The sequence below is a fragment of the Micropterus dolomieu genome, linkage group LG22, assembly GCF_021292245.1.
Source record: "Micropterus dolomieu isolate WLL.071019.BEF.003 ecotype Adirondacks linkage group LG22, ASM2129224v1, whole genome shotgun sequence".
In the NCBI taxonomy this organism is placed as follows: domain Eukaryota; kingdom Metazoa; phylum Chordata; class Actinopteri; order Centrarchiformes; family Centrarchidae; genus Micropterus; species Micropterus dolomieu.
This window is the reverse complement of record NC_060171.1, coordinates 7,550,153-7,572,961: the sequence shown is the minus strand read 5'-3', so window position 1 is coordinate 7,572,961 and position 22,809 is coordinate 7,550,153. Positions and strand designations below refer to the sequence as shown.

At 37.4% G+C, this 22,809-nt stretch overlaps 3 protein-coding genes across 8 annotated transcripts in view; 1 reads left to right on the top strand and 2 right to left on the bottom strand.

Annotated features, from left to right (window-relative positions):
* LOC123961276 (pleckstrin homology domain-containing family A member 7-like) overlaps window positions 1–6,394 on the top strand; it is a 150,499-nt gene extending 144,105 nt beyond the window's left edge. For all 5 annotated transcript variants that reach the window (XM_046036523.1, XM_046036518.1, XM_046036522.1 and 2 more), the window contains 4 exons: window positions 3,271–3,444; window positions 3,785–3,918; window positions 4,313–4,446; window positions 5,794–6,394. In XM_046036523.1, coding sequence (XP_045892479.1) covers window positions 3,271–3,444; window positions 3,785–3,918; window positions 4,313–4,446; window positions 5,794–5,816 — 465 coding nt within the window. In that variant the 3' untranslated portion in view covers window positions 5,817–6,394. The remainder of the gene's footprint in view (window positions 1–3,270; window positions 3,445–3,784; window positions 3,919–4,312; window positions 4,447–5,793) is intronic.
* On the bottom strand, window positions 6,179–15,074 carry LOC123961277 (NLR family CARD domain-containing protein 3-like). 2 transcript variants are annotated; one of them, XM_046036525.1, is made up of 10 exons: window positions 14,932–15,074; window positions 12,762–12,917; window positions 12,022–12,129; window positions 11,219–11,273; window positions 10,853–11,081; window positions 8,760–10,587; window positions 8,151–8,318; window positions 7,832–7,999; window positions 7,677–7,723; window positions 6,179–7,532 (listed from the first exon to the last, which is right to left on the bottom strand). In XM_046036525.1, the coding sequence occupies exons 2-10, from the start codon at window positions 12,887–12,889 to the stop codon at window positions 6,988–6,990; spliced, it is 3,276 nt and encodes a 1,091-aa protein (XP_045892481.1). In that variant the 5' UTR covers window positions 12,890–12,917; window positions 14,932–15,074; the 3' UTR covers window positions 6,179–6,987. The 2 variants fall into 2 exon arrangements, with proteins under 2 accessions (XP_045892481.1, XP_045892480.1); XM_046036524.1 differs by having other exon boundaries at window positions 14,936–15,074.
* A 1,330-nt stretch (window positions 15,075–16,404) lies between these two features.
* On the bottom strand, window positions 16,405–20,294 carry lg22h11orf58 (linkage group 22 C11orf58 homolog). The gene is made up of 5 exons (XM_046037636.1): window positions 20,137–20,294; window positions 18,120–18,203; window positions 17,887–17,947; window positions 17,560–17,669; window positions 16,405–16,961 (listed from the first exon to the last, which is right to left on the bottom strand). The coding sequence occupies exons 1-5, from the start codon at window positions 20,188–20,190 to the stop codon at window positions 16,743–16,745; spliced, it is 528 nt and encodes a 175-aa protein (XP_045893592.1). The 5' UTR covers window positions 20,191–20,294; the 3' UTR covers window positions 16,405–16,742.
* Window positions 20,295–22,809: the final 2,515 nt, after the last annotated feature.

Here is a 22,809-nt window from a genome sequence, read left to right as displayed (position 1 = left end):
ACCTCACTGACACAATTGTGAATGTAAATCCATTGAGAAAAGGAGGGAATGGGAGGCATTACCCTGCCTTCCTTTCTCTGTTTTTATCACCAGAAAGTAGAGCCCATTTATGTACATCTACATACCGTGTACTTGTACACTTTTATTTATTTACTGAGTGATATTTTCAGTATACAGTTGTACAGTTATATTTTGTAGAGATTTGGTATATAGAACATATAGAGGGTTGGGGAAAATGCTGGAAAAAGAAAAAACAAGTATTCAGGTTGATGAAATGAAGAATGAGGCAATGCTAGTGGCCCAAATCATGATCACACCTCCCTACTTTATTTTCTTCAAATGAAATCCAAGTGCCTTGTTTTGCTGACGATCTTTTTGCCTTTGTCCCAAATTTACCTCCTTAATCAACATTTGAATTAATCATGGTTTGTTTAAAGTATTCGTCTCCACCTCAGAATCATTGAAACGATGCAAGAGCTAGCTTTAAGGTTGCTATTCTGTGTAATAGCAGAATTCAGTCAGGAAGATGTTGGGACACCGCTGGTTTTAACCCCTAAAGGAATACTTTGACATTTGACACTAAATCTAACTTACCTCTTGGTTCCCCTCAGTTTCAGTAAGGAATGCTAACAATGCTAACATGCCTGGGTGAAGAAAGTAATACGGTAAAATGTCAAAGTCTTCCATTAAGATAAGATGACACATAACAACCAGATTGGTATTATGATTACAGCCTAACACGCACGTATAACCAGACTGCTGTGAGATCTGCCTGTAATCAGACTATAATTCCCATAAACCCTTGAAATCAAGTTTCCCTGTAACAGTGAGCAATATATAGTCTGTAATACTCTGCTACTTTTCACCTCTTTTAGTGCATATAACCATAAATGCCAGAGCATATTTTATTTTGTCTACTCCACCACCATAACACGTTTATACCATTTTATATTTGAATTAACATCTTCATTAATACAGCCTTTTCTTGTACAGACTACAAGTTTATTTTTATCGTTTGACAGTGGTTGGTAATTACATTGCCACAATTAAAGTTGGGAAGAGAATCTGTACTCATATCTGAGTACTTAAGTGGCCTATGCTGTGCTGTTTTATGCATCATAAATGCACAGAACAGGGTCAAGCAACTGGGCTGAAATGCAATAAAAAAATAAAGCATGAACAAGGAGCAGACAACTGTGTCATGGGATATCTATATTGAAAGTAAGAAAGCGACAGGACAGTGGCAATATTTGACAATTTGTGTTAAACAGATTTAGGGTGGTCATTGTTTGATCATTTTGCCAACAATATCGCTGAAAATCGTAAATATCTAACAATTTCTCAGATACCAAGGTGAGATCTTTAAATAATTTTTTTTATCAGTTCAAAACCCAGAGATACTGTATTTACAATAATGAAACTGAAAACTTTAATCAGTTTCTGCTTGACATGTGTCCTTAAACTAATAGATAATTAAAACCGTTCATTAAGTTTTTGTTGACAGACAAATTAAATAGTCTTTACAGCAGTACATGTTAGAAGATCATTTTAAAAATACTTTTGGTTCTTCACGGCGCTGTTGTCCACTCCTTGTTTTTCCCGACAAGTAATAATCTTGAAAGTTTTTCTGCCATATTGCTTTTATCCTTCAACAGCTACGTACAGTATATCAGATCAAAGTGAAAATAGTTACAGGAGGTTGCTCAATTGAGGAGTAGAAATATAGTAAAGAACTTAGAAAAGTGAACTGCTAATCACAACCTAATTCTGTGTAATTCAGAAGCAACACAAAGCTCTTTTCCTTTTCTTTTCTATCATGTAGAGATTTGCACTCGACAATAAAGAGTTTCTTGCTTCTGAACCTCCTCTTGGCTGTGTTCTTCCTAATCTGCCGGGGGTTTGATGAATCTGTGTCTGCATGGTTTTCTTTCTCTCTATCCTTTTGTGTGAGACTGATTCTCCTGAGCACAACAAGGCATGGGATGCAGTGTTTCTCAAAGCACTTCAACAGATCAGACCCTGCTGCAAGCTACTGGAGTGGGAAGAATGCATGCATGGCTTTGACACTCCTTGGATGATTACTCACAAGTACCCCTCACCACACACACACATAAGAGAATAAGAGTCACAGTATTTTTATACAAATGTGCTTTTGTACATAAGAGAGAAGGATGTGAAACACAGACTAATCATCTGCCTGAGTCTTCTCTGTGGTAATGATACTAAACATCATCCTTTCAAGTCCCTGGATGAACTTCTTGCTATAATTATTCCTTGTTGCACAGAAATGGTCAATTCACATTTGTCTTCCTTTGACTTTAGTGTTTGTCTCCCTCTACCTGAGGCACACTTCACTGCAGAGACATTATATATTTAACCAGAGAGTCTTTGGCATTTCTGTGTTAGGCATTTTTATACATTAATTACTAAACTAGTGGCGGAGATGACACTTCATTTTACCACAGTTGTCAATGCTAGTTTTCACATTTTCCTATAAATCTAACTGCTTTAACTCACAAAGAGACTGTCACTACCCTCCATTGCCCTTCCTGCCACTGCCCCTTGTGGGTTTGCATTTTCTTTCACTTTACTGAAGAGTATAAACATGTTGTTAGCATTTTTTTATTGACCTTCAATGATCAATAAAAATACTAGGGCTGCAACTATGTCAACGATCATTTTAATTATCGATATATCTGCAGATCATTTTCTCAATCTTTTCTTCTAACAGTTGTGTGAAAATAAATAATGAAAATGCCCAAAATGACTTCTTCAAATTGCTTGTTTTGTCTGATCACCAGACCAAAACCAAAAGATGATCAATTTACTATCATAGAAGACTGGGAAAACCACAAAATATTCAAATTTGAGAAGCCGAACCAGGACATTTTTACTAAAATAATAACTTAATCATCAAAATTGCTACAAATTAATTTAATGTCAGTTGAATAAAAGATGAATGAACAAATAGTTTCCGTTCCAAGGAAAATTCGTATTGCAAAACTTGGTACTATAAATGATCTAGCAGGTATCCAGGGAAATCTGACCTGGATACCTGCTAGATAATGACCTAATCAATACTATCAATGGTTCAAAATAATTTTCTATTAATATAAAAGCTCTAAAATCTTTCAAACATGACCAATGAGATTAATGTAATTATTACTTACTTTAACTTTACTTATAGACACATCTAAAAAAAGATACTTGCAAATGTGTTTTTCACAGTCACCAGGCTAGCTGTCTAATCCTGACTCCTGCTGTTTCTAGGTGTTTGACTGGCAGGAGGAGCGACTTGGGGCAGAGGGGCAGAGCGACGAAGGCTGGAATCAAGTGAAAGAGAGAGGGAGGATTCAATCAAATGAGTGGGTGACAGCAACGGCCACACATGTACGAGAGGTGGATGTGGAGCCCTTCGATTATGACCTGGATATCAGCAGAGAGGTAGAGAGTCATCTGCTTGGCCTCTTTCTCAGTCAGGAAAAATACAAGTGTCAGGGCAGATAGAGACAGTTGTTCAGACACAAAAGATACAAAACCTCTTACAGCTCAACTGTTCTGATCCATCGGGTTAAATCTGCACTTTACAGTTCAACAAAGCAATTACACCTGAGTGGCAATTCTTTACTATCATTATGGAAAAGGGTACTACATATCACCAAGCAAATCATTTAATAGCTGTTGTATACCTCCACTGGAATGGAAACACTGGAGAAAACAAGAAACCACTAGTTTATTGTAGCATCCAATACACTGACTGACTACCTGTCTATCCAACATGCAGCTGTCCAAACCACAGAAAGTTCCCATCCCAGAGCGCTACGTAGAGTCAGACTCTGAGGAGCCACTGAATCCAAAGGAGTTGGAAGAACGCTCTCGCCGGGCCGAACGCATCAAGAACCTCCTGGCCAAATCCAGGTAGTCAGCCCTCACATAATTACACTGGAGTTGGATTGGTACAGTTTTTGTTTTTGGTGTTTTCCAAGAGAGTATTTTTGGAGTTAAATGATACATACAGTGAGTGACACAATTTTTGCCATGTGAATAGTAATACATAAAAATCATTTTATAACATCAATCATTCTGGAGTAATAAAAATTACCATTGTGGTAATCAAATTACCACTATAGTCTTTATTTAGCACACTGAATATGAAGCAAATGTACCATTTACCTACAACATGCTTTTCTGAATAAGCACACTCAAACTGTTGGTGTGTATGTCAGGCCTACCAGGGGCAGTTCTTAGTTTAAGACTAGTCAGTGAGCTATTCACTGGTTAATAGTTCTGAGTGTTTGTGTCCTTCCAACAGTGTTCAGAACATCCATCCGTCTGCATCACTGGACTTCAGTGAGCTGGACTCAGCTTTACAGCAGCAGGAGAGGATCATGAGTGTGTCCCATGCTCTGGCCTCTGAGGCCTCACGCAAGAGCAAACTGGTCGCAGGTTAGTGTTACTTACATCCCTTGGCCCTTAAACTAAGCAATAACCACAGCTATTGCACATGCTTTCTCTAAGCCCTTATACTCCAATATTAATAATCCCAAACTCTGTGTCCATTTTGTAGAACTGTCCTGTAAAACTCAAGTCAGTTCTCACAAAGATAGAAGTACAAAAATATTCGCAGTGAATCTAGAAACAAACCTACTGTTGTCATAAGAAATCTGTAGTCAAAATACATTCTTATTTAACAAAGTATTCACATGCCACTGTGGTGTAAATTTAGCAGGAATCATCTTAGATTACTATCTCAGACAGACATGTGATTTGTCGTTGTCCCTGGTGTACAGAGACTGAGTGGCTGGAGAATCGGTGAACATGTCTGGTTCAGGTATACCTGCCATTTCCCTTTTGGGTTGTGTGAATTCATTGTATTCATTATGTTGTATGTCTTATTTATATGCCGTTTGGTCAGGAATGTGCACAGATTTGTGACAAAAAGGGACTCAAACCGATTTTTTTCCCCTTTTTAAAATCTTAGTTAGTGATGTAAATTATGTTTTTTGTGTCCCAAGTAAACCTAAAATAAAAATTTCAATTTGGTCACATCCATAATCTTGAGTTTTAAACAGAAAAAATTAATTCATCTGTGAGAACAAAAATGCTGACTAACTTCTCTACTTGAAAACATATTATTCCTTTCACTGAACATTTTGTGCTTTTATTTTGGAATTCCTTACCTGTTTGTACCAAGTTCCTGAAACAAATCAGTGTGCAGTCCTGGTTTCTTTGTTTTGGGTGATATTCTAGCCAAAGAGCATCAGGTTACTTCTCGGCTGTTGTTTTGGTCAGTGTGGCTCAGGTATCGTAAAGGGCTGCTTTGGTGAAATGTGGTGGCCTAAATGCAAGTGGTGTTTTGGTTTGAGTTGTGTGTGTTCTCTATGTAAATTGAAAAAACAAACAAAGTACACTTGATTGATCTTTTGCAGGAATAATGACATGTCATAATATTCATGTTTTTTCTGCTTCTGAATTTTTATAGTATTTTACTACTGCAAAATAGTCTAGATCACATGCATCAAACACATGTAAATAACTTTTTCAGTTTGTTTTACTGTCACTTTTAAATACACATTATTTGCAAATAATATCTGAGCCTACATAAAACTAAATGGACCTGTTAAATGGGACATTTTCTCATGGGAGCGGTTTGTCCTTTTATAGTCTACTGGAGACCTAAGTGTTTAATTTGCATAAGCACATCTAAAGCAAATTCAAAGATGTGTTTGCACCTACGATATTCTGACAGCAAGAAGAAATACTGATGTTTTCACTGTGTTTTCTTCTCCTCAGCCAAAGCTGCTGCAGAACACTGACCCATAAGAACGACCAACACAACAAAACAGAAGAGATTATTTGAGAGCTTTAGTTGAGTTAGTAGAGATTAGTTGTGGGTTTGATCAGTTTTCAACAGTTGCCAACTAATTGATTCACTTGTAATAAATCTCTTATTTACGAGTGAGAACAAGATACTTGTTTTTTTTTTAAAGAGTTTTAATTCATAGTTTTGAAATAGAATCAAGTTTTCTTGCTTCACCACTTACATTGCACAATTAAGTAAGAATACTTTAACATGAGTGAATGCTTGTTTTTTATTATCTGCAATTACCTGTTTTACAGTTTGGCTTGTATTTTAGTGAATAAAATAAGAGCAAAATGAAAGCCAGTGCCAACATGCTTAGATTGGAGTATGAATATTTTGACATGAATCGTTTATTTATTACATTTGGCTTGACATGCTTGTTCAACTTCTAATGTACAGTTTCTCAAACTGTTTTGCCCAATGATGACGGTCCTGCCATTCAACTCAAATGCATTACAATTTAACATGAAAAGCAATTAACATGAAAAAAATTAAGTCCTTACAGAAAATAAATATTAGAAAAAAAGTTAATTATTTGGTGTCTGTTTCTTTGAAATTGTTAGGTCACTTTTGTTTAAAAAAAATACATAACATCTGTTTTTCATAGTTAACTCATACAAAACATACAGTCTTTTGTCACAAGTTGAACTACAAAATAAACTTGACAGAATAATCTAATGAAATCAACTTTGAAGGTGCATTTACATTTAATTGTTTATTTGAATGTGGTTACATAACATTGATTTGTAGTTTTGTAACTTTATATTGTCCTATGTCATTTATCATATCCTGTACAGATAAAGGACATACAAAGTTTTCCGAAGGGGAAGATATTCCAACTGCTACAACACACAAGCATGTACACTTGTTTACAATCAACACTGTTTGATGAAAAATTCTAAATCACAAAGTCCAATCACTTGTTTTTCTTGAAAACATTTAAACAAAGTTTAGAGAGTTAAACTGAGCAAGCTCCAACTAAGGTAACTGATAGGAATTTTCTATTGATATAGATGGAAATAGCATGTTAGATCAAGACCATCTGAAATACCAATTTCAATGTCATCCTTGATTTATTCTATGTACATATTTTATGAACATGTACACTGAATATTTAACAGTATTTAAGGATATTCTGGCTGGCACAAAATTAATGAAGAATCTGCAAATCCCAGCCTGAAGCCTGGATACAGTGGCTCAGAGAATTCAGTGTGGTACGTATGCAGGTGAGTCATTGTGTTTGACGATATAGCGTAGAAGGACAGAGTTCCAGCTGACCAGTCTAAGAACACTCCAACCCTTTTGGATTTGAAGTAGGGTACAGATATGGGTGCATCATCCCTATTGTACCAGGCGGTGTATTTGCCATTACAGTAGCGAAGACTCCAGGACTGATCATTATAGCCAAGGACAGACTCGTTACCTTTTGCTTTCCTGCTGATTCCTTTATAAGCCACTCCAACGCCTGTCCATTCCCCAGTCCACTCTACTTCCCAGTAGCAACGAGCAGACAGACCCTCTTTACAAAGTACTTGTCCCCAGTCTGTAAATCTCTCTGGGTTATCAGGATATGGCTGTGCGGTTTCCATGCGCGTCATTTTTTTGTTGTCTTCAGAAAAAGACAGGTGTGAATGGGCACTATTCAGCTCCATAGTAAGTCGACATGCATCTGATGAAACACAAAAAGGAAGTAATCTAACCATAAATATTTTCCATGACATTTTCAGTTTTGCCCACATTACATATTCAGGTCAGATACTCCGGCTGTAATTGATTTGTTGGTAGAAAACAAAACAAAAACCCAACAACTTACATTTCTTCAGAGCTGATTTTAAGTAGCATTCCGCATTGCCATTTAAGCTAGGAAAAATCAAAGAGATGACATTTGAAATTTAAAACCTCTGCAAAATTAGTTTATTAAACAAAAATAAAACAAAACAACAGCTGATATTTGACTCCGAGTTATACCTGACAGTGAGGTGTTCAATATCCTTTTGTACACCGGACATCAGCTGCATCCCCAGTTTCCCTGGATGATTGTAATTCAGATCCAGTTCCTTCAGGTGATCGGGATTGGACCTCAGAGCCCTCACCAAATAGTCACAGCCAATCTCTGTGATTCCACAGAATGGCATTCTGAAATTGAACAGTAAAACAAATACAATGCAATACAAAATCCTATTCACCAAAACTAGATTAGAACTGGACATGTGCTCAGCTCATCCGTTTCAGATGTATTTTTTAATTGATTGTTATAGATAGCCTGCTTTAGCACTTCTTCACAAACCTCAATTTTTCCAGATGACATGTTGGACTTGCAAGACCAGCAGACAGCAGTTTTACTCCTGAATCTTGCAGATCATTATCACTCAGGTCGAGCTCTTTCAGACATGAATTGCTTAGGACTGCTCCAAGCGCTTCACAGCATTTCTCTGTGAGGTTGCATTCTTTAAGCCTTCAAAATGAAAAACAGTGTAATTATACATTTGCTGATTGTTTAACTTTGAGACATAGCATAAAAGGAATAAGACAATCACAAGATCTGCAGACTCCACATAAATGGAGAACAAATTAATAATGGAGCTTACGTGGACTATTTTACAGGAAAGTGAAAGAGAAACCAAAAAGAAGCAGGAAATGTGGTCTTGCATTTAAAAAAACAAAACATCTGACAAATGTATTGATATTTTCATATGCTACCACATACCACCTTTATAATCAGCCATTGTACGATTTCACTTCAGATCTGAATAAACTATCAAATCAAATTTTGTTACCCGTGAGTTTAAAAACAACTTACAGTAGAGTGTTTTAAAAAGTTAAAACAAAAAAACTATTGCATTACATATAGTGATTATGATGATAGGTGCAGAGGATAACGTTTTTCTTTACTCACAAGGCAACTTTGGATTCTTTGATTACTGGTAACAGCCTCAGAAGACCCTCCTCAGATCTTGAATATTTTCTCAGGTCAAACTCATCCAACTCCTTCTTTGAGGTCAGCAACACAAAGACCAGAGCAGACCACTGTGAAGGTGACAATTTGGTCTCTGACAAACTACCAGCACTCAGGTAGTTTTGGATTTCCTCCAAAAGAGACTCATCATTCAGCTCGCTGAGGCAATGGAAGAGATTGATGCATCTTTCTGGGGAGGGATTTTGCCTGATCTTCTCCTTGATGTATTCAACAATTTCCTCATTTCTTGGTGAACTGCTTCTCATTGTGGTCAGAACACTCTTCAACATAGTCTGATTGGATGTCTGCAAGAGGCCCAGAAGGAAACGAAGAAAAAGATCTAGGTGTCCGTTGTCACTCTGCAAGGCCTTATCCACTGCACTCTTGAGAAGGTTGGTTATATCCCCAGGAGCCTCCTGGACTGTGGTGGTTTCTTGTGGTTCTAGCAAGTTCTGATTAAAGCAGACAAACGTGTGGAAAATGTACATTGCAGCAAAAAACTCCTGTATGCTGAGATGCACAAAGCAATAGACCCTCTCCAGATGATATCCGAAGTCGTTCTCTGAGATCTGTGTGAACAGTCCTGAATATATTGCAGCATCATTAACGTTGATATTGTACTCATTCAATTCATTCTCATAGAAGATCATGTTGCCTTTCATCAGGTGCTCAAAGGCCAATTTTCCAAGCTTCAATATCATCTCTTTGTCAATTTTGTCCTGAGACTGTGTTTCTGATGCCTCTTGTCCCGCTGAATACTTCTGAGTTGTGATCAAGGAGTTGTATACCAGAAAGTGTGTGTACATTTGTGTCAGAGTCTTTGGCATTTCTCCTCTGCCCACATCCTCCTCTGGTATCTTCCTTTCAGTTTCTTCTAAAATCCTCTGCAAAACGGTGGCAGATATCCAGCTGAAGACTGGTATGTGACACATGATATGGAGGCTCCTAATTGACTTCACATGTGAGATGACTCTGTTGGCCATGTTTTCATCAGAGATTTTTTTCCTGAAGTACTCTTCCTTCTGGGGATTGTTAAACCCTCGTATCTCTGTCACACGGTCAACAAGACAAACTGGAATGCGATCTGCAGCTGCAGGCCTGGAGGTGATCCAGAGGTGTGCAGAGGGTAACAGGTTCCCCTTTATGAGATTTGTCAGCAGTACATCCACTGAAGCAGGCTCCGAGGCACTGCAGCAGGGCTCGTTGTGGTCGAAGTCCAGGGGGAGACGGCACTCATCCAACCCATCAAATATCAGCACAAGCTTGTATTTGTCGAAATTTGAAATTCCTGATTCTTTTGCCTCTGCAAGAAAATGATGAAGGAGCTGCCTCAGTGTGTAGCGTCTCCCCTTCATCAGATTCAGCTCCCGAAACGGAAGATTCATTAGAAGTTGGATATCCTGGTTAACTCGTCCCTCTGCCCATTCCAGATTGAACTTCTGTACAGAGATGGTCTTTCCAATGCCAGAAATTCCTTTAGTCAGCACGGTTCTGATGAATCTGTCTTGGCCGAGTAGGGGCTTGAAGATGTCTTTACATTTGATCGGTTTATCTTCTGTTGCTCTCCTTCTGGTTGCAGCCTCAATCTGCCTGATCTCATGTTCTTTATTAACACTTCCACTGACTCCCTCTGTGATGTAGAGCTCCGTGTACACCTTGTTAAGAAGTGTCTGGTTCCCATGCTGTGCAACTCCCTCATAAATGTATTCAAACTTTTTCAGTTTGTGTCTGAGTTTGCGCTGGCAGACATCAAGCTCACCATAAATGTCTAGTTGTACACAAAAGACAAAACAAGAATATAATTATAGTGCCTTAATTCCAGTGCATAAACCGATTTTGTAGCCTCAGATGTTAATTTGGCAGTAAAAGGTTCAGATGATATAACTTTTTTTTTTTCAAATTCGTCATCAACATTTTGGGAAAAACACCAAATACTCAAATTCTTGAAATTTGCCTTGAAATTGGGTATATACATACATAAAATAGGATAGTACCACAAAATCAGTGTACTTGTTCCCATTCTTAGTACTTACGTTTCTCCAGTTTGTTAGCGAGCTCTCTTTGGCCCATATCCTTAAAGACATGTAGTGTGATCTTAAGAACCCCCTCACTGGCACTGTTGTCTTGCTTTTTGTCTTCAGCAGTCAAACAGTCTTCATCCTGCTTGTCACTCTCAGAAGATTGCGATAGGTGTGGAAAGAGAATTCTTTTATATCTTTTTAGTTCACTCAGCAAAATGTTCTTGGCGTGTTCCTCCACCAACTGCAATGGACAAAGTAGAATCAGTGAAGCTTTTACATGTTAGGTTCACTCCAAGACTACTACTTTATGCACATGAAGAAGACATTAGCCATTTTAGCCATTATGGCGTCAGTGCAGACATTAGAGACATAACTTACCTTAAACACGGCATTGCCATCCATCTCTTTCAATTCTGAACAGTCAAGTTGGTCCCTTGAGATAAATATAGAGAATAATTTTAAGATTAATAAAGTCTGTTGGAATTCAGCCAGTTTTAATATAGTATTGTGACCGATTGATTGATCATGTCATGATCATCAATTTATTGATGCAGCATTTTAATATAAGGAGTGCTTCCTTAATATGCATGATGATTTGCCTTTGTCTTGAAGTGGCTTGAATTAAAATGACCATGGCTCTTTATTGTAGCAATGTAAAGTTTAAATACAACAATGTACAAATTATGTTAGGTAAGTACATGGAATACAATACTAACATGTTGTCTTTGCTGATGTTAGGATGACTTTCATCTCATTTTGACACAGGATAAGGAAAGCTAGTATGGCTCCTCAAAGGTTAGGTTACAGGAAACTCAAAAGTGAGAAGTTGTAACTGAATGGGTGTTAACTGTTCCTGACAGGTTGCTCCTATATGTTTTTTTATTTTACTAAAAAAATAATAAAAATATATTCTGGCTCAGATACTGTGTTTTAAAGCATTTGCACAGTGTTTCATTATTCTAATTAAAATATGCACCAAATAAGGACTACTCTCTCTGCTCCAGCAGTCCTGTTTGTATTCTTTTTGAAAGTGAAAAAAATGATAAAGAATAAGCCCAATTTAGTTTGAGATTGATTGATTGGCTCTAAGGACTGAACCAGCTGACTGATTCAGTCGGCTGCTTCAGTCCTTAGAGACTCATCACTACCGTAACTAAAAACACAGAACAGACTGTATGTACCTTTTAGGATCTTCCTTGGCAAAGTCATGACGAACCTTCATGGGGACGTCACCTTCCATGGACACAAAGGATGAGGAAGGGGAGTTGGATTTTTGAACATTAATTGAACTGCAAAGAAAAAGAAATAACAGCACTCAACACTAAGAGTCAACATCACTTAAATCATTATTATTTGTTTTGGAACCATAAACATGTTTTTCAGTCAACATATTGACATTATATATATTTTACTCTTGACAGACTGACCGACATTGTTTTTAAAAAGTTTATTTGATAGGGACAGATGCCATAAACATAGAGAATTGTACTACAATTTTCCAATGTACAGCATCATAGCATTTATAGCTACTGCTAATTTCCAGTGTCCGTCCCGAAGGGCTTTTAACATTACATACAGTATAGAACAAACATTAAACATAGTAACAGTAAAACAATTGAGCACATACATGTTAACCACCCACACCTCCACCATATACCCCCATCCTTACACATGACTTCATGACTGATTATCTCCTAAAAATTTCTTCAGTTTAGTTTTAAATTGTTAATGATTTTGTTCTGTTTTTAGCTCACTAGGCAGCTCTCAGCTTTCAGTCTCTAGAGCTACATGGCTAATATCAAGTCAAGTCATTTTACTTATAGAGAACATTTAACATTAAATGTTGACCAAAGTGCAAACAGTGACATTTTAAATACATCTGAACAATTAAAATACATTAGGTAAATAAGACTTTATGTACCTGTCTGCATCTTCTTTGTTGAAATCATGATGAACCTCCATGGAGACATCACTTTTCATGGACAGGGAGGATGAGGCAGGCCACTGTAGCCTATCGGGATACTTTTCAGTCTCTTCAGCAGCATCCATTTTGAGGGCATTGCCTATTTTGCTTCTTCTAAAAACAAGATATATTTTGTATGTGGTGAAACTTGGTACTCTACATTTAGATTTGGATTTCAATATGTAGGAAAAATCTGTTTTCTTTTTTTACACAATAATTATAATATTTACAATAAGCATTACAGGGATGTGTTATTAAGAAGTCTATAAAGAAATCACAACATAATTGACCATGTAAATATTCATAATTCAACTCATGCATCCACAGAATTGGACTATAAAGTTCTACATCTGGAAAAATGGGATGGATGCCTACAGTAGTAGAAAGGGCTTTGATGATTAGTATGAAATGCATCTTTCAAAACTTAAATAACTATTAGGACAGAAAGATTAAAATAAAAGTGAAAAGTATTCACTTTTATAATGCTAAAGACAATATACACTTAATAAAACACTACGGTCGGATTGAACTCAAAATGCTCTTCTATATCCAGATTATTTAAGAGAGTGGTGGGGTTGACACCTGTTCACAAAGTATTAATTATATCTTTGTTTGGCTGCCCAGGAAAATAATATACCATAGCAGCGGGATGGCACATGGCTGCAAGAGAGTGCAAGGACAATGATGGAGGTAAAGCGCACGCGCCCCTACACACCATTTCCTGACTGTTGTGCAATTTACTATTTTTTTCCAAACCTCATCCGGTCTTTGATAACAAGATCAATTTAGTTTGTAGGCTTTAAGGCCCATGCAGGCGCAGCTGATTATACGGTCGGAACCCTCATTTCAACTTCCTGTTCCACGATCAGTGTCCACACTTGGGGAAACACATGCAAATGTGTGCACATTTACGCACGAGGCACAGCAGCATAACATCAAATTTAAATCTCTCCACACGTCGAGAGATTCCAGTCCAGGTTTATAACGATACAGAGAAACTGTCTGGAGTAAAACAGCCGGGCTCCTGATCAGTCATGAGCGTTTAAATTATTTCAGGAGATAAAAGCTGAATTATGTTTCCTCTGTCCTGTGCCGATCCGCGCTTGTAGCTCCTATAATAATAGTAACAGCTGCTGACGTCAAATTACTGTAATATCAACCAGATCATCCTCTGAATTCAGCAATAACTTGTCCTATTTTATGTTGTCATATAGTAACAAGAGTGCCCAATATGTTGTCTGCACATGTGCATCGGCCTATAGTCCTGTGATGTAGGCTTGAGATAGCCTAATGCATGTTGTGAAGATTAGTATACCAAGAACTCCCTGTTTGCACTTCCTGATCATAGTGTGTGTGTCTGTATATCTTGAATGCCATTTTAGTGAGCCAAGCAGTGGAGAGAAAGACCATGATGAACAGCAAGAAGAAGAGAGCAAAATTTAGCTTTAATTCAGCCTATTTTTTGCCAACAGGTCTGTATGCATTTCCTCAGATCATTAGTTTGTGTCTGTAGTGTATAACTTTGGTTGTGTTTAGGTGTCATTTTTGTATGAATTACCGTAAATAAACTCTTAAAAAAATCTGGACCTCACGTATTTCACCTGATTACAACCCTGAATGTCACATGCAGACAAGGCATGCAGCTTGCTGAGATTTACAATAAACAAAGTCAGCTTATTGATTTCATTCCAACATGTACTTAATATAGAAAATTTAACATATATACACACAGCACATTTAGCTACAAACAGGTTGCATCAGAGCTCTCAAGCAAGTTCAGAAAGACATGCCTACTCGTTTCGGTTTCTTTTCATTTGTTTTAAATTTTCACTAATGTGCATATGTAGCCTTAAATTGCGTTCACAACAACAGCAGCGTGATTTGTCGGTGCTTGGTTAAGGTATTCAAAATGCTGCACTTCACTGTACAACCTACTACCAACTTCACTAACGTTACTTACACTGCAGCAGACAAAGATTGACTGGTTAGCTTTCTGTTCCCGCATGGGTTTGGAAAGTGACTGCAGTTTAGTCCAGCAAACTGGTAAAAACTAATTCTACCAAGATAAATTATCCATTAATCTGTTTTTGTTTTCTTTATGCAAAAACATAAAATGCGTCATAGCTACCTACTTTTGTCTTCTTGCTGGATTTCAAGTGTCGACTTCACGTATGTAATCCTGTTAAAGGAGGAAAGGCTGTGTGTCAGCTACGAGGCATGCGGCCGCGTTGATTGTCAAAGGCGTTTCCTCGGCTTTAGTAAAACGTAGGCTAGATACGTTACGCACTTAAACTTTACTTAATGATGTCCACTATGCTACTATGACAAACTCAAACCTGTGGTAAATTATTAAACCGTCCCACTTCTTAAAATATTCTTCTGTAAAAGCATATAGCTACACTGTGTGCACAATTAGTTGAGTATTTTGACTGCATCATCATTTTTATGCATATTTTCCAACTTCAAGCTGCATATAGTTGAATGCTTATTGGATTTGTGTATTGAGGGAGGGTGTGGCCTAAGGAGATAAACACGCTATATTAAGGTATGCATAATTATTAGGCAGCTTCATTACCTCAGGCAAAATGGGCCAAAAAATTTCAAAGATTAAACTGACACTGAAAAGTCAAAAATTGTAAAATGACATTCAGAAGGATGAAACATTTAAGAGCTAAACTTTTGAGGCATGACAACTAGACAATCAAACTTGTTGCAAATAGGCAACTGGGGTGCAAAAAGCACATGGAGAAGAAAAGGTGCAAATTAACATGAAAAAAGATTTGAGTAGAATTAAATGTGAAGCAGCCAGGAACTCATTACCCTCCAGTGCCACCATATTCCCGAACTGCAACCTACCTTAAGTGTTCCAGGTGCTAAGTGCTCAGAGACATGGCCAAGGTGAGGAAGACTGATAAGTATAAATACTGAATAAGATTCACAAGTTGAAGCATCAAGATTGGGCAAAGAAAAACTTGAAGACAGATTTCTAAGAAAAGAAATTCTGATTTTTAGGTAAACCTTCCATTTGGTACTATATAATAACGGACATATGTGAGTTGAGCGACACAGAAGTCCTTATTGTAGCATTAGTACATGAATATTCATGTATTCCCACAGTTTCCAAGAAAAATATTCTTGTTAACCAAAATTTCCTAACATGCATGGAAAAAATATTTAATGACCCCACCAGAGATGGTATGCAAAGAGGGCTTCAATGCATTTCTTGTGACTTTCTATGTACTCTATTTCATTCATAAAGATTGTCTGGGCAGTTTACATTCTCACAGTTGGACACAATTCATTGGCTACCAATCAAACTGTTCCCTCCATCAACAATTAATAGTTTTAGTACAAAAATCTTGGTCATGTTCAAAAACCAGTGACAAAAGACTAAATAAATTGCCTTGCACTTACTGTATGTTAATGCTGACTTCAGATGTATATATCTTGGCCAAATCATCTACACTTCCTTCACAAAACAAACAGTTAACTTTTATTTATCTAAAAGGACACATAATGCAAAAGCAGTCCCATATTGAAACCATCTCTTTCTTTTGAGGGCAGCAAACTAAATGTGCATTGCAAAATGTTAAGAACAGCGAACATTACAACTTCCTTTTATTGGTTTGTAAACAAGAAATCATAAAATTTACAATGTGTATACCAATCATGCGGAATGGCAAGCAATCCTGTTTCGTCCAGCACAATTTGTGGCAAATGCAGTGTGTTAATGTTGAAACAAAATACAAACTGGACCATTTGCCATCTTAACATGATCCAAAAGCTGACGTTTTAGCCTGCAGACTTAATTCTTGATGAGTGCTTGTGTAGTGAACCCATTTCTACGCAGTAAAAATGATGGGTGATCGCCTACAGTTAAACAAATAAAGTCAAAAAGTAAAAATCTGAGATTACAAAAACTAACTGCTCCCCACACACCTACACTGACTTTACAAAGGCAGTTTTGTAGCCATGTTTCCGTTCTTCTTTCCTACTGTCTGAGCTAGGCTTCGCCTGGTCTGAGGTCTGTTCCTTTGGGTTTGGATTGCAGGCTTTGTCCTGGGCATCTGTGGACTCTTTTTCACTGGCAGACTTCTCTGGCTCAGTTGCTTCTGTCTGACTGTCCACTGGAGGGGAGGGAAACGACTCTGGCTCAGGCTGTGGGTAAGAGAACAAAAAGATGATTTTTTTTTTCTGCTAGTCGGACCCTGCTCTGCACACACAGTTTGACATATTAAGGACAACACAAAAGACGAAGAGTGTGTTGCCACTCTAACTGAAGGTATTTGTGGGTACGTAAGGAAGGTTTGGCACGGAAGGATGGATGCAATACTTTGGCTAACATTACTGTCTTAAACATATGAACACCTTACCTCCAAAGTCTTCCGCTAAGATGGAGAAACAGCATATAAATGTAAGACGTACCATCTTTGTCAAATTTAAGCAATATTTATTATCAACTTTGTGGTTACATCCTGAACTACACTATTTTTATCTTTTCATTTTTAAAATGGTTTCTATCAATTTGAGTTTTACAGTACCAAATGTAAAACACTTTTTTTCTCTGACTCTAACACCCTCAAAAGTCATCCATCAGGCATACTGATGGAGATCTAAAGATGGACAATGTTTCCCTACAAAAGTCTTTTGGACTTAGCCAATACAGTTCATCAGTTTTTTTATATCTGGCAAGATTATAGGTTTGATTTTGAAAATATCTAGCTGCCCTCTCTTCTGACCCAGGATGACCCCTCACCTCGCTAAAACCCAGGCCACAGTGTCTCCGGTTCCGGCCCGACAGCTTCCCATCCATACCTTGCTGGTACTGCATCTCTAGTTGATCACTGATCTTCTTATCTTCCTGCCCTGCAGAGGAGACACTGGTCACAGCAGGCACACCCAGCCATTACAGGCCTATCCATGCATGGATAGGCCTGTGCAGCGGATGTGTAGTGGGACGCCAGGTTAATTGCATTTGGCATAAGGATGAGGCAGAATGGCTAAGTGGCAAAGGGACAGTAGTCTGGACATTTCTTAGTAGAACAAATACAGCATTTTACAAAAGCTAAATAAAGAACCTTACCACTGCGGAAGTGGGATGTTGATTTGTGGTCACCAATAACAAGGCGCCCGGTGTGTTCTTTCTGGAAAACAGAAACAATCCGTTTTATATTAATTGTCACAATTTCTCTAAAAGGTTACAGACTGAAAAAGACATGTAAAACACAACTTTTATGTTTTCCTTTTATGCAATGCACTACAGGCCCACTATAAAGTGAACTGAAAGTATAGTAATCTACAACACACTAAATGTACCTTGCCAGCGCCCATCAACCGTAAAAACTTCTGCCTTCTTTCATTGGATCCCAGATCAGCTGAGGCCCACTGGGTAGACCCATCCTGCAGGGGCAAAACATTGTTATCATGAGGACTCATACACTTAAAAGAGCAGATTTCCATCAAAAACATAATGCTCATGTCATCAGATTATTTACATAATTACTGTTTTCACAAAGCAGTAAAGGCTGTTTATAGGGCAGAAACGAAGCAAATTCTTTGCGTCGATGCTTCGTTTAGTCCATATAACTATACAGCACAGTGTTTTGCACGGACATTTATTAGTCGCACATCGCGCTTACGCTGTGAACACGACATGATTATGATGGTGCTGTTTGCAAAGAGGAGGAAGAGAGAGAAAATAGCGATGGACGAAGAAGAAAGTGTCCAGAGTATGGGATTATTTCAAGCTAAAGAAAACAACAACTCTGTAATGTTACAGTCCGTCTACCGTAAAACGAAACTTATGTCGCCTTGGCAACAGCACAAGGGCAGCTGAACAATAAGCACCAGATGTTCTGTCAGCGAACCACAGACAAGGTAACAGTAACAGCAACTTTAGCATTTAACTGAAATAATGACTGATTGTTGAGTTGAAGGCTAGCCAAAGTAAGATGCAGTCCTCAGCTGAAAATGTACAGACGAGGGTTTGTTGTTCTCCTTTTTGGGCCGTGAGCTGTAACCTCACAGTCAAGAGCTAACTGGGTGTCGGGAGCTGCACCTTTTAACTCACCTCCAGCTCTCTCTGTAGCTCAGATGTTTCCTGCTACCTGCGTGTGCTAATCCATCCTTTCACCCAGATTCTTTGTCTTTATAATATATATATATATATATATTATATATATAATATATTATAATAACAAACAACAGCTGTTTCGTGTGCAGGATTGCACATTTCCCGTTTAACATTTCCCGTGCGTTTTCTTGACAAAACGTGGTTTGTGAAAGTCGTGTAGTCTGCACGAGCCTTTAGTATAACTTGAATAGCACTCGGGTGATGTTTGTAAAACAGCTGTCTGGTTGTTAGTCTGATGTTTGCTCTATGACACACTATGAATTTCCGAAAGGACCAATAAATATCTATCACCTATATACGTGCAAAGCTTACCGGGGGAAGAGGAATTGTTGGTCTACTGAGGGCTGGACGACATGGCTAAAAATGTTATAACGTTAAAAATTGTCATATCATTCGATATTGATAATTATCACGATAAATGCCAAATTATTATTTCTTTCAAGTTTAAAGGGTAATTATTGCTCCTGAGTGAATGTCGAAGGAATCAGATGGTTAACTGTGGTTTAAAACTATTCTTTAAGGTCAGAACATGACAAACACTTAAACTGTGAATTAACAAATCTGAGGTAGAACATTTAAAACAACTATGATAAAATCTTTTTTCAGTCACTTTTCCTCATCAAAATAAATAATAGAAAAAATAAGTGCTAATTTGTTTGTGATTTAAATAAATTGAACCTTTCTTATTGTTATTGAGGAAAATCATTTGATCTTTTGTACACAGCATAACTTTACCTTTCCTCACTTTAGTCATTAGTTGAATGCAGTTATATTTAACTGCACTCTTATGTGATCAAATATTTTAGAAACGGGCACAGTGCTGGTCTGTATCGTAATGCTGAAGTTATCTGTCTTAAAGCTAACGTTATATATTTAAAATCAAGAATCTAACGTTAGTGGTCAATTAAAACATAATGTGTGACCTCCTTGCTGGGTTCACCTCCAGTCGACATATTGCAAAATAAACATTTTTCGCAAGCCTGTTTATCTATTTGACACAACATTCCGTGCAATTAAGTTTTCAGTGAACCTAAAAAGGGGAGAAAGTTTGTCCGGACTGAAAACAAAAACGTGCTCAGATTTCACGACGAAGCTCTTGAAACCTAACGTTAGCAAACAGGCTAACGCGACGCTAACCGTGTCCAAGTCATTCATAGCTTTTATCTACAGATTACGTTCAGTTTTGATTATTGTACTCACTTCACTTGGAGACGCGGGTCGTTTTGTCCCATGTCTGTCTTCTGGAGAACTCATTATGGACCAAATCGGTGGTAAAATGTCAATGTAATATCATGCCATCTAGCAAAGGTTAGCTGGTTTTGTCAACAAGACTCCGTGTCGGCACTTCCGGTTCCGTCTTCTTCTTTGTTTATAGTGCAATCAGTTTTAGGAACCCTGCTTCCACTCACTGGTGGATTGTGTAACAACACCCCTAAAACAGACTTCATCAAGCTTTAGTACATTTCTCAGATCAGAATTGAAATTCTCTAAATTGCATGTTCATCCCCCACATCATCTCATCACTTGTGCACATCATAAAAACAATTTCTCATTGTTTTGAACAAACTGCAAATGAAGATAAGATAAGATAAGATAAGAAAACCTTTATTTTTCCACAGTGGGGAAATTGCGGTTTGCAACAGCAAAGACAGGAGCAGAGATAGGTAAGTGTACAAAGTAGCATAAACAAGTGTCAGACGAGAAAGTACCATTCTTACAGTAAATAAAAAAAATAAAAAAAAGTTACTGTACATTAAATAAGACTAAAGGACTATGCCTTATACAGTACAGTCTCCTGCGGCATAAATAAATACTGGTAGTATAAAAGTGTTGTAGAAGGGCAATGCACATAAGTCAGATATAGCACACTGTATTATACTATAATTGCACATGAATTAGTAAAATTGCACTTGTAGTAAAATTGCACTTAAATGCTTTGACACATTGATGCAAATGATTATGTAAAATTGTCTGCTGTTTCCTACATTATCAATTGGTTATGTCATGCTGATCACAATGTATTATACCGGCACTCTGTTGAAAAGTCTTACCCTTCAAAACATCTAGGCAATAGTGCATTGCATATGTCACTACATGCAAAATGGCTGAACATGTTGTCAAAATCAAAGTTAAACAAAGTCAAACTTTATTGTAATTCTTCGCATTCAAGTATACAGCTGAACAAAATGTTCTTTAGTGCAGACCATGGTGCATAGAAAAAATAAGAATAGACAACAACAAATCACAACATACAACAGTAGCAACACAGGAACATCAGCCTAAGGAGTGTTTCACATACATATATTTCTAATTTTGTAATTTCTTCAGTTGTGCAATGCAGTACTGTAAAACAGTCCTTTCTTTTCCTTTTCTGTATCACAATGACATGGTCTGTCAACAAATTAGGCTATACTACGAACAGTAAAAACGTAACTATGAATCCTGTCCAAATCTCTTGCAATGTTTAACTTTATACTGTTTTGACACTGTTTTGAAATTGACATGACATATTGAAAATATGCAGGCTTGTGCATTTTCAATTATTGTCATCAAAACATTAGCCATAGTTTACATCAGAAAACACTTACAGAGTACACTGTTATATTGATAACATGACTAAACATTTTGACTATAAACACAAGGATAATGACATAAAGATTTGCTTTTGAGAGATAAAATAAGGATTTTCAACAAGTAACAGGCTTTTGCAGGCAATCCACTGTGTTGTGCTGTTTGTTCGACATGTTTCGAGAAATGCACTTACTTATACAAATGTTAGGGATGATTCGAGAAATGTACCAAAGCGAGTGAGAAAAACTGTAACAGTTAGTAACACTACCACCAACAGAATTACAGGTGCATTTCAGAAAATTAGAATATCGTGGATATCGTTTATTTTTTATCCCAATTTAGGTCAAAAAGTGAAACTTTCATATATTCTAGATTCATTACACATAGAGTGAATCTTTCAAGCCTTTTTTGTTTTAATCTTGATGATTACGTGCAGCTAATGGAAATCAAAAATCCATATGTTTTTGATACAATACAGAAGAGTAACCACTCAGCAGTGCCACAGGCTGATTGCCTCCAGGCCACGCCACACCGATGCAGTCATTTGTGCAAGAAGATCCATGACCAAGTACTAAGCAGCCTACATAAATTAACCGGTTTCCAAACATTGACATTTCTGTGTTATACATTATTTGTTCTAATTTGTTATGTGTTTTTGGTTTTCATGAGCTCTAAGATGCAATCATCACCATTAAAACAAAAAATTGCCTGAAATAGGGGAGAACGGGTATAGATGTTGCTTTTTGCTTCAGCAACTGTAACTCACTGAATTTTGTAGCTAGAGTTCTCAAACTTTTATACAAAGTACTCACATTCTTTTTTTTACTACAAATGGCACCAATTCAGTCCTCTACAGGTATATCACAGACCTCGTGAGTTGATGTCAAAATGATGACAAAAGAAGCAAAAATGGATGCCACATTATATAATATTCTTCAAAAAGAGGTATAGTGAAGTAAAAGAACAATGTTTCTCTCTCACTGTAAAAGACTATGTCTGATAACTCTCGCGCATGGACAGTATGTGTATGTAAATTTTTTTTGTGTGTTTGTTTTTTTTGTTTTTTTAGTGTGTCTGTGTGTGTCAGTGTGTGTATATTCCCAATCAGAGTCACAGTCAGAGCTTGACGTTGGCCGGTACCCACCGGTACGCAGTACCAGCACTTCTATATTTTACTCTTTGGCATATTGAGACATTTTCTTGCGCACTGGAATTTCTCACAAGCTGCCCGTACACTTCTCTGCCCTCAACCGGCGGAGACGGAGAATGGAAAAGATCAAGTGCCAATACATACACCAACAT

Bases quoted from the DNA above. Each gene is read 5' to 3' on its own strand.
- lg22h11orf58 (XM_046037636.1), bottom strand. From the start codon at position 20,190: ATGAGTTCTCCAGAAGACAGACATGGGACAAAACGACCCGCGTCTCCA. The intron at 17,670-17,886 runs GTAAGGTTCTTT...TCTCCTCTGCAG, and splicing joins AACATCCCACTTCCGCAGTG to GGCAGGAAGATAAGAAGATC. The intron at 16,962-17,559 runs GTGAGGGGTCAT...TCTTACCCACAG, and splicing joins GTGGCCTGGGTTTTAGCGAG to CCTGAGCCAGAGTCGTTTCC.
- LOC123961277 (XM_046036525.1), bottom strand. From the start codon at position 12,889: ATGGATGCTGCTGAAGAGACTGAAAAGTATCCCGATAGGCTACAGTGG. The intron at 11,274-12,021 runs GTACATACAGTC...ATTTATCTCAAG, and splicing joins GCCAAGGAAGATCCTAAAAG to GGACCAACTTGACTGTTCAG. The intron at 8,000-8,150 runs GTTTGTGAAGAA...GTTCAATTTCAG, and splicing joins TGTCATCTGGAAAAATTGAG to AATGCCATTCTGTGGAATCA.